This window comes from Oncorhynchus kisutch, linkage group LG16, assembly GCF_002021735.2.
Source record: "Oncorhynchus kisutch isolate 150728-3 linkage group LG16, Okis_V2, whole genome shotgun sequence".
NCBI lineage: Eukaryota > Metazoa > Chordata > Actinopteri > Salmoniformes > Salmonidae > Oncorhynchus > Oncorhynchus kisutch.
The window spans coordinates 36,245,846-36,257,647 of NC_034189.2; the positions used below are offsets into that span (position 1 = coordinate 36,245,846).

The 11,802-nt window shown below is 47.5% G+C and overlaps 1 protein-coding gene across 1 annotated transcript; it reads left to right on the forward strand.

Moving 5' to 3' along the window:
* Positions 1 to 1,379: 1,379 nt before the first annotated feature.
* On the forward strand, positions 1,380 to 8,424 carry LOC109906641 (A disintegrin and metalloproteinase with thrombospondin motifs 1). Its single transcript, XM_020504451.2, has 8 exons — positions 1,380 to 2,420; positions 3,426 to 3,769; positions 4,015 to 4,147; positions 4,298 to 4,755; positions 5,250 to 5,436; positions 5,766 to 5,944; positions 6,030 to 6,205; positions 6,461 to 8,424. Exons 1-8 carry the CDS (start codon positions 1,796 to 1,798, stop codon positions 7,197 to 7,199), a joined length of 2,841 nt encoding a protein of 946 aa, XP_020360040.1. The 5' UTR covers positions 1,380 to 1,795; the 3' UTR covers positions 7,200 to 8,424.
* Positions 8,425 to 11,802: the final 3,378 nt, after the last annotated feature.

The window sequence follows — 11,802 nt, forward strand, 5'->3', positions numbered from 1 at the left end:
AGCCAATTCATATTTTTGTCCCTTACATGTAGCATGTGCCATGTATTGGATTTATGGCAGTAGTGGAGCCATAGCCATTGTCCTTTGGATACTTTTTCCACGGTCCACGCCTGACATCTGTTGGAGAACTATGTCACGACAACTATTCCCTCTCCCCGGCCTGTTGCGCTTAAGGTGGCCCATCACGCTTCTCCCCTCGAAATGGTAAGTTAAATTAGCATGATGTGGACTCCAACTAATGCGTTAAAAACGCATTTAGTGAATTGATTATAAATGTTTCCCTCATATACTCTTCTTGCCAGGCCATATTCATAACAGACTCGCAGTTCACTAAGAGGGCGAGACCACCGTGTATGAAACTTTATCCATCTTATCTCTTGATCTTTTCCCTTGGCTATTGGTGTTCCTGCACTGTACCTGTGACGTCTCGTTTTGTTCCCATACGGTATGTACCACTTGTCTGTCCTGTCATCTGGGTGAATAGACTAACATGCACATGTAAATAGGCTTACTACACATAGACACGGCTGGGTTTTGTATTTTATTGGTGTGTCATGTATCATTATTCAAACGTGATATATAATACTTAGCAAATCATTTCTCGGTCACTAGGAGGGGGCGAGTAATCCGTCGATAATTATTTTGGGAAGGTTCCAGAGTTCTGGATTTACACAAGTGATGCGGTTTGCACCATATGTTTGAGGGGGCTGGGGGGGGGGCTGGGAGGGGGGGGGGGGTGTCCGCCCAAGGAGAGGGGCCACGGCCTCGGAGTGTTGAGTGGAGGAGATGCGTCCAAGGGACTATTCCACCTTAAGAACTCACCGGCCCCTCTGCGCTCCCTCTCCCCGAAGAGCTACGGAATCCCACCAGGCCGCCACGGCGCTCGATTGACACTGCGGCGATGCAAACGACTCCAACCTCCGGGTATCGAGCCCCGGTGCTATAGATGCCATGTATGACATGCTATCCCCAGATCTCCAGTTTCACAGACACCACAACCCTGCCACAGATAAACCACTTCTACCCTCATGAAGTATAATTTACATTCAACGTGTGGGTATAGCCTATAGCCTATATGAGCACCGCGTAAAAGTAGCAGGGGCGAAAAGTATGAGAGTTTTTAGTGTAAATGATGAGAACATTTAGGGGGAGGACGGGGTATGGGGAGAGGAGTGAGGGCTGTAGTCCCGCCTACAAGCGGAGCAGGGGAAAAAAAGTGTCCTGGGCCAAACGCGTCCCACTCCACATTGATTGATTATTATGGCACGTCTCTATGTCTGCGTTTTGTTGCGCACGAGATTTTGCCTCTAAAAGATCAAAGCGGCTTCGGGAAGGGGTGGTCCCGAGTTTGGGGATATATAGGGAGCCGGGGTCTGTCCGCCTTTAATGCGAAATATGAGCAGAAACTAGACGGCACAGTAGAAAACAATTACTGCCCCGAAGTCACATAGAAACTCAAACAGCTGTTGAGTATTCAAGACGGGGCTGAAAGAAACACCAACGTTCCGAATAGTTGGAATTGATCTATTGCTGAGCTTTTTTCGAGCAAGAGAATATAAGACTCGAGCTTGAAGCACCAAGATATGAAGTCTGAGCTGTAGACTATTTTGAATGGGTTTTGCACTGGATTTGTTTCCGTTTTAGTTTTTTTTAGACTTACTTCATTACTGGAGGTGTTTTAGTTCTTGGACTTATGTTTTTTAGTTATTAGTGGAGTCTTTTACGGATTTTACTTGCTTCCGCCAGACACTTCAATATAGTTTTCTCTTTCAGTTAGAAGGGTTTGACACGGAATATGATGTCGTTCGTTTGCGTCTCGTTCAGTTTGATTACGGCTCTGTGCGTGAGAGCGGCGCACGGCACATGGGAGGAAAGTACAGTTGTACCGGTCAGACTCGACCCGGTTCGGCCCGAGAGGGATGCCGAGCAGGGCCGGACCCTTTCAGTAGAGGAGCGAGAAAAGGAGTCGGAGATGCGAGTCTACCGGTTAGACGTATTTGGCAAACGGGTGGTCTTGAAGCTAGAGCCGGATCAGACCTTCCTGGCACCTGGGTTTGTGTTCCATGTGGTGGGAAGCCCAGAGTCGCAGGCGCAGCGGGAATCTGACAGCAGCGCAGCCGAGACTCGGTGTTTCTTCTCGGGCACGGTGAACGGGGAGGAGGACTCCGCAGCTGCTCTCAACCTGTGTCACGGACTACGGGGCGGATTCTACCTCCAAGGTGAAGAGTACTTCATCCATCCCAATAAATCGAGTGATGCACAGCCTATGGATGGGGACCTCCACCTCATTCGCCGGAGAGGTCGGGAATATTTTGCAGAGGAGAGCAGCTCAAAGTGCGGGGTCAACGAGGAAGAGGACAGGTTGCCAGAGAATCGGGAGACAAAAGTAAACCATGGAACCACTAACTCCGACCACCCAGGTATGCATTAACACTTATAAAACCTTTGACCTGGATCCATTTCGGAATATGCTGACTTTAGATCATATTCATAGGCCTACGTCTTTTAGTAAGAAAAACAATAAGCCAAGCTGTTCCACATAGTCACTTAGTTGTGTTATGTGTCTACATCATGTATGGCAAACGAAATGGACTCTGGACCAATTCCTGTGTCCTGGCTTCAATTCCTGGAACGGAGGATTTGTCTATCCAAACTACCTCAACTTCTGTCTTGGAGTGATCCGTAAAATACCCCTTTTACGCAAACATCTGAGACTCTAATAATTACACAGCGCAGGCTATATATTTAAATGTTGAGGTAAGGGTGGATAAGTCGATAATTTGACCGGTGTACAACGAGGGTTAACGGGGAATGGGCTCAGCTTTGACAGTATACGCAGGCAAGAGGGGGGAGGGTAAGGCTCGGAGGAAGTGAGCGGGGAGTGAACGAGGGAGGGAGGTACGGGCCTGGGACGGGGGCTGGTGGGGGTGATACGTGGAAACTAGTCTCGCCGCCTCCTGGTACTGCACGTTACAGGTCAGCACTGTCAAGACATTTTCCCAGAATTATTTTTCTTCCCCCGGCTCACGCATAATTTCCGCCCAGTGAAAGTCAATTTGGGAATGTAATAATCACATTTGAAATACATGTGAGTTTTTGTAAGGGGCTGCTGAGTCACCCAAGGAGCACACACATCTGGAGAGATGATCTGCTCAGTGCTCAGTAGCTCTTCATCTGCCTTAGAAAATACACATGTGTAGCCTACAAACCCGTGATTGGCCTGTAGTATCACATGGTACAACTCACATAAAATCTCTTGTGACTACTCAGATATTTGCCATAAGCAATTTGACATTTCATCTTTGTGTCTAACAGTTCATCAATTTAAACCAGAGAAAACAGGCTCTCACAAGAGAGCAGTATTAAAAGTCTGATTCTAGGCCAGTGTGTCTGACCTCTCTCCCTTCTTCTCTCTTTCCAACCAGCCCACCACCAGAGGTCAAAGCGCTTCGTGTCCACGCCTCGCTTCGTGGAGATCATGATCGTGGCCGATCAGTCCATGGCCGAGTTCCACGGTGCCGGCCTCAAGCCCTACCTGCTGACCATCATGGCGGTGGCATCGCGCCTCTACCGCCACCCCACCATCCACAACTCCATCAGCCTAGCCGTGGTCAAGCTGCTGGTGGTTTACGAGGAGGAGAGCGGCCCCCAGGTGTCGTCTAACGCTGCCCTGACTCTCCGCAACTTCTGCCAGTGGCAGCGGCAGCACAACCCGCCCAGCGACCGCCACCCAGAGCACTACGACACGGCCGTGCTCTTCACCCGAACGGTATGTTGCTTTTGCATTTTAGCACTGTTTTCACAATGTTTTTACACCAATGTTTACCGTGGTAACAGGCAACACCTTCACAACTACTAGGGTTGATTCTGCTTTCCAAATGGTACCCTATTCACTATATAGTACGCTACTTTTGATTTGAAACAGGGTCCTGCTATATGATATCGGTTTTGTGTCTGTATGTGGGAAAGCAGTGAGTTTGACAGATGTGTTTTGTCCCTTCTCACCCCCTGTAGGACCTGTGCGGCGCCCACTCCTGTGACACACTAGGCATGGCGGATGTGGGCACGGTGTGCGATCCGGAGAGGAGCTGCTCCATCATCGAGGACGACGGGCTGCAGGCGGCATTCACTGTGGCACACGAACTCGGTAAGATGCCACCCTGATGCCAAGCTGAAACATGTGCACCAGATATTCACATCTCTGTCATTAGCCACACACAGTACACATCTCCTCTCTCAGTCCCAAACCAACCCTTGTCTCCCCTCTCTCCATTCCTCCCTCTCTTTTGCGCTCTAGGCCACGTGTTCAACATGCCCCACGACGATTCCAAGCAGTGTGCCAGCGTCAACGGTGACCATTGGGGCTCGCACATGATGGCGTCCACCCTGTCCAACCTGGACCAACTCCAGCCGTGGTCCCCTTGCTCCGCCCTCATGGTCACCACCTTCATGGACAACGGACACGGCCAGTGCCTATTGGACAAGCCCCACAAGCCCCAGCCGCTCCCTGCCATGCTACCCGGAAACGTGTACGACGCCAACCGCCAATGTCGCCTGACGTTCGGGGAGGAGTCACAGCACTGTCCCGACCTGAGTACCACATGTGTGGCACTGTGGTGCACAGTGACCACAACCAACGGACTTCTGGTCTGTCAGACCAAGAACTTCCCGTGGGCGGATGGGACGCTGTGTGGCCATGACAGCTTCTGCCTGGCAGGACAGTGTCTGAGCAAGACGGAGGCCGCTCGTCACCAGGTGGGTGTTAAGACTGTTATAACATAGCCCTATGACAAAGTCTTAAAGTCAATGGGAGTGATGGGATTGGTCCATTGGGGGGAAAGGAAGCATAATGCAGCTTTGGGATTGGTTATTGTTAGCTACATTGGATTAGGTCCAATGTTATGTCTTTTTTAATATCAGGCTAGCTATTAGAGTGTTGAAATGTTATAGGGCCCTCAAACTCAAATCTGGACTTTGAAGCCAGTTCCACTGCATTTTTCATTGTTCTCTTGTTATCAGAGACTGATTTAGACCAGGGACACCAGGTGTGTGCAATTCATTATCGGGTAGAACAGAAAACCAGCAAGCTCCTTACCTCATAGGGTAAGAGTTGAGTACCCCTGTTATAGGGGCTAAAGTGAAGGTTACTATTAGCTTTTTAGCTATAGGACTACCTATAGGACTATTGAAATGTTATATGGGCTAGTGTGTGTGACTATGAATAACGATGGCGTCCTCTCCTGTTGCAGACCCCAGTCAACGGTGCCTGGGGTGTATGGGGACCATGGGGAGACTGCTCCCGTACCTGCAACGGAGGGGTGCAGTACTCCTTCAGGGACTGTGATAGCCCCCTGCCCAAAAACGGGGGCAAGTACTGCGAGGGCAAGAGGATCCAATATCGCTCCTGTAACACAGAGATCTGCCCTGAGAGCAACGGTAAGAGCCTCTACTAGCCTCACTTATTATATACTTAGTTCATGCTTATTACATAGCTAATACACTAATTACTCTTATTAAACACATTCATATATTTATACTTTGATATTATACATTCTTATTTAGGCACATAGGCCACTGACTTGCATATTGTACCCATACTTATGCTTTCTACACATTCGAGAATAGCCATATTTGAATATCACAGCCTACTGTAAAGTAAACATAATGCTCAAGCTAAACTAACAGTGAATATCACACCTCTCTCTCTCTCTCTTTCTCTCTCTCTCTCTCTCTCTCTCTCTCTCTCTCTCTCTCTCTCTCTAAAGGTCTGTCGTTCCGCGAGGAGCAGTGTCTGGCCCACAACGATATTTCGGCACAGGTGTCGTTCGGTTCGGGAGAGGGCGTGGAGTGGGTTCCCAAATATGCCGGCGTCTCACCCAAAGACCGCTGCAAGCTGGTTTGCCTGGCCAAGGGCACGGGCTACTTCTTCATTCTGAAACCAAAGGTTAGTCAGGTCACACCACAGACACTTTTGCAAAAATGTAGACAAACACTATCTAGGCTAACATCTGTTTCTCTGCAACTGTCAGGTGGCTGACGGTACTCCCTGTAGCCCGGACTCCACCTCAGTGTGTGTTCAGGGTCAATGTGTGAAGGCGGGCTGTGACCGAATCATCGGCTCCAGCCGTCGCTTCGACAAGTGCAGCGTGTGCGGAGGCAACGGCTCCACCTGCAAGAAAGTGTCGGGTGCCCTGGAGCGTGCCAGGTGAGAACAATGACCTATGACCTCAAAACAGCCATCTTTGACTTTTAATGACTGTTTTCTAGTTGAGCCCATTTAATATATTTTACTACAGTCTGTAGAATCCTATCTTTCTCTAATGAATCTATCTCTATCACACCTCTTAGTACTGCCACATTTTTTTTTACTCAGTCTCTTACTCTTAGACTTAACTCTTACACTTATGCATAACTTTTTACCCTTGGCTATGTTTGACCCTTGTGTGTTTCTGTCCCTCAGGCCTGGTTACCAGAACGTTGTGACCATCCCCGCTGGCGCCACTCACCTGGACGTGAAGCAACGTGCCCCCGGCGGGGGTCGCCATGACAACAGCTACCTGGCAGTGTTGCGCCAGGACGGCACCTACCTCCTGAACGGCGACTACAAGCTGATGACTTTCGAAACAGACATCGCCCTCAAGGGGGCGTTGCTACGATACAGCGGTAGCTCCGCCTCCCTGGAGCGTCTACGCAGCTTCTCACCCCTCCCCGAGGCCCTGACCATCCAGGTGTTGTCTGTAGGCGACTCGCCCCGCCCCCGTGTCAAATACAGCTACTTTGCGCCAAGACCCGTTTTGGCGTCACCTAGTGGCGGAACGGTGGCACGCCGCCAGTCCATCAATGCCATCCGGGAGCTGGGGGAAGCTGAGTGGACCCTGCGGGAGTGGGGCCCATGCTCGCAGAGCTGTGGGGGCGGTACTCAACTGAGGGAGGTGCTGTGTCTGGATCCCCAGGGGCGGCCATCGCGGGAGTGCCCGGAAGAGCTGCGCCCGTTGGCTTCATGCCCCTGCGCCCCAGACCCCTGTCCTTCGTGGTTCCTGGGGGAGTGGTCGGTGTGCTCCAAGAGCTGTGGCCGCGGGTTCCGCAAGCGGCCGCTACGCTGCGTGGGACACAACGGGCGTACACTCGCCCACGAGAGCTGCGACCATAAAGACAGGCCTCGACCACTGCTGGACTTGTGCAACCAGAGCACCTGCTAAGTTTGTCAGCCCACCTCATTATTACGTCCCTAAAGAACAACTCATGAAAGAAAGATAGAAAAAGACTAAAACAACCATATCGTCATGAACTTTGCATCTGAAAACACATTGACCTATCATGAGAATGTTTACATCCCAAGCAGAGTGCTTTCGTGGGTGTTTTCTGGGGTCCAATGGGTCCAAAGTGGCTGACTGATTGACTGACACTGCAGAGCCAACAACATCTCTCTCAACTCCCTCCAGCCACTTTGAGGTTAGACTTTAGTGTTGTTTGGGTCTGCTCCGTGGCACTGCCACCCCTAGAACACCGCATAGACTTGGTGCAGTTGCCTGCTGGGCTGGCACGGGGGCACATTGCAGGCACACTGCGCCCTTCTCCCTCCCTCCACCCCCCACCCATGTCAGTGGAGCTGAGATGGAGGAAGAGTTTAAATGGACACTTCTCTTTCGAAAAAGCATGCTGCTTTAGGTGCCAATGGCATGCTTGTGTTCGTGTGTGTGTGTGGGTGGGGGGCAGTCTGTCCTAGCTGGACTGGACAGACATCTTGGGGGGGGACTATATGTATCACTGTACAGAATTGGTTACCTTGGGGTGAGGATGTATGTATATGTATTAGAAACAAATGAATGGTCTCACTGCCACACATTCCACTCCCGGTATTGGTTGGAGGCACTTCCTGTTTCAAAGGGTGCTGAACAAAAGACAATCCGGATTGTCCCTCCTAATCCATACGACTTTGTACGCAACCAAACTAACTCAATACAGTTCATTTCAATCAACTTCGGTCATTCCTGAACAAGTTGATATGTGCTGCTAACATTCCAGTAGAATCTCCCAATAGACTCATTCCAATACACTTATTATTCAAGATGCATCCTGGACTGAACAAAACCAATTTCAAAGCCATATCACTCGCCCCGTCCTAGACCAAAGAGGTGTGTGAGCAAGCGTGTGTGTGTGTGTGGCTTCTCTCCTGCTACTACTTCATAAGTAAGTCTCCTGCCTTCCGAGAAGGTTTTTTTTGTTATGATGACGTTTTGTACAGAATATCCAAACATTATTTATTGTTGTTAAGTATAATCTTGTTGCTTTTATTATTATTGTTGTATTTTTATTTGTTATTATATTGAAATAACAGAAGGATGTAGAGTATATAGAGTATTTATACAGTATTATATATATGGTCCTAGGTTTATGAATAATAAAATATCACGTTGACCTATATACTGTTGTCATGTGTGGTGTGTCTTGGTATTCTTACACATCCATACACACACACACCTCAATATATCTGACTATACACACACCTCAATTTATTCCACTCTATGCGCGTGCACACACACTCACAAACATGGCCCTCGTCAGCAAATATATGGCGGACTTGTGTAATAAACCTAATCCCAATATATACTTAATTGTCTGATCACATTTCTCTTATGGACAGTGTGTAATAAACATATCATCCACTGGATGGCAGTGTTTCGGTGGCCCCTCCTGACTTCCTCTGGGTCTCAGGATAGGAATTTTATTTATTTATTTTATTTTACCTTTATTTAACCAGGTAGGCAAGTTGAGAACAAGTTCTCATTTACAATTGCGACCTGGCCAAGATAAAGCAAAGCAGTTCGACAGATAAAACGACACAGAGTTACACATGGAGTAAAAACAAACATACAGTCAATAATGCGGTATAAACAAGTCTATATACAATGTGAGCAAATGAGGTGAGAAGGGAGGTAAAGGCAAAAAAGGCCATGATGTCAAAGTAAGTACAATATAGCAAGTAAAATACTGGAATGGTAGTTTTGCAATGGAAGAATGTGCAAAGTAGAAATAAAAATAATGGGGTGCAAAGCAGCAAAATAAATAAATAAATAAAAATTAAATACAGTTGGGAAAGAGGTAGTTGTTTGGGCTAAATTATAGGTGGGCTATGTACAGGTGCAGTAATCTGTGAGCTGCTCTGACAGTTGGTGCTTAAAGCTAGTGAGGGAGATAAGTGTTTCCAGTTTCAGAGATTTTTGTAGTTCGTTCCAGTCATTGGCAGCAGAGAACTGGAAGGAGAGGCGGCCAAAGAAAGAATTGGTTTTGGGGGTGACTAGAGAGATATACCTGCTGGAGCGTGTGCTACAGGTGGGAGATGCTATGGTGACCAGCGAGCTGAGATAAGGGGGGACTTTACCTAGCAGGGTCTTGTAGATGACATGGAGCCAGTGGGTTTGGCGACGAGTATGAAGCGAGGGCCAGCCAACGAGAGCGTACAGGTCGCAATGGTGGGTAGTATATGGGGCTTTGGTGATAAAACGGATTGCACTGTGATAGACTGCATCCAATTTGTTGAGTAGGGTATTGGAGGCTATTTTGTAAATGACATCGCCAAAGTCGAGGATTGGTAGGATGGTCAGTTTTACAAGGGTATGTTTGGCCACATGAGTGAAGGATGCTTTGTTGCGAAATAGGAAGCCAATTCTAGATTTAACTTTGGATTGGAGATGTTTGATATGGGTCTGGAAGGAGAGTTTACAGTCTAACCAGACACCTAAGTATTTGTAGTTGTCCACGTATTCTAAGTCAGAGCCGTCCAGAGTAGTGATGTTGGACAGGCGGGTAGGTGCAGGTAGCGATCGGTTGAAGAGCATGCATTTAGTTTTACTTGTATTTAAGAGCAATTGGAGGCCACGGAAGGAGAGTTGTATGGCATTGAAGCTTGCCTGGAGGGTTGTTAACACAGTGTCCAAAGAAGGGCCGGAAGTATACAGAATGGTGTCGTCTGCGTAGAGGTGGATCAGGGACTCACCAGCAGCAAGAGCGACCTCATTGATGTATACAGAGAAGAGAGTCGGGCCAAGAATTGAACCCTGTGGCACCCCCATAGAGACTGCCAGAGGTCCGGACAGCAGACCCTCCGATTTGACTCACTGAACTCTATCAGAGAAGTAGTTGGTGAACCCGGCGAGGCAATCATTTGAGAAACCAAGGCTGTCGAGTCTGCCGATGAGGATATGGTGATTGACAGAGTCGAAAGCCTTGGCCAGATCAATGAATACGGCTGCACAGTAATGTTTCTTATCGATGGCGGTTAAGATATCGTTTAGGACCTTGAGCGTGGCTGAGGTGCACCCATGACCAGCTCTGAAACCGGATTGCATAGCAGAGAAGGTATGGTGAGATTCGAAATGGTCGGTAATCTGTTTGTTGACTTGGCTTTCGAAGACCTTAGAAAGGCACGGTAGGATAGATATAGGTCTGTAGCAGTTTGGGTCAAGAGTGTCCCCCCCTTTGAAGAGGGGGATGACCGCAGCTGCTTTCCAATGAATGGAATGCTGATCTCAAATCAGTACCCCCTGTCCATGTAATCTTATTAATTATGGTCTCAGCACTCATATACAGGCTCTGATGTAGTATCAGTTTAGCCTTTTAGTCTATAATGAATTAATAGATAACATAGACAGCAGGAACCTGATCCTAGATCAGTACACTTATTCTGAGAGGCTTTATGAATATGGCCCCTGGATATAGGATTTGCAAAAATTATTGTCCATAATGAATAAGATTATATAGACAGCAGAGACCAGATCCTAGATCAGCACTCCTACTTTGAGACGCTTTGTGATTATGGGCCAAGACTCAAAGGAAGTCATTACGCTGTAATTATGGGAGAACAAGACTCCAACATCACTGTAATTTGGGTAGCACCATAATGGTTCTCATCTCAAATGGCACCCTATTCCCTATATAATGCACTACTTTTGATTGACCAGGGCCCATATGGCTCTGGTCAATAGTACTGTACTATAATGGGAATAGGGTGCGATTTGGGATGCATTCAATGTGTCAGCAGATTCTGTAAACAACATGTTTGCAGAACAGAAAAAGAATGTCCTGGATTGGTATTCCCTCTAAATGTAGCTTATGCTGACTATAAGAAAAAAAGAGCCAAAGAAGGGAAATGAAAAGAGAAGCCCAAACCTTTCAAGCTCAATGCTAACTTGTCCACATTACAGTGACATACCGTTTCAACCACTGAAAAGACTGACTTACAATTTATTTAAAGAGCATTTAAAATATACTACAACCGAGTCTGTATAGGACTAGCTATATTAAATGCTGTGCTCTTCCCATAAGCACTGTGGAGTTGCCACCGAGTTAGCCTACCACAGTTGTGTTGCTGTTGTTGCCAATGGAAAATGCTTATTTCCTTGGGAACTGGGACTTTCTTTATAGAATACAATTACACTATTGTTGTACTTTTGTTTAGTTTTCCCATCTCTGCATGCCGGTGCAAGACAAAACCAAAAACTCCCACCAACACACTCTCAATTAATTATCTGCCGAAAACCCCTGACATCTGTGAACAATTATGAATGGGTGGCATTTCTGTAAAAGGTCACGTTTCCCTATGAAGTTAAGAATGACAAGATGCCACTCTGAGGTGTAGGGTGAAGTTGCCCCTAGACTATGGTCGTGAGTCAGTTTTGCATTTCCCCCAATAACGTTTAAGGTTATGATTGGGGGTGGGGAAGCTGATCCTAGATCTGCACCTAGAGGAAACTTTAACTATAACGACTGCATTACATTTTAGAATGAATCTATCTATGTATA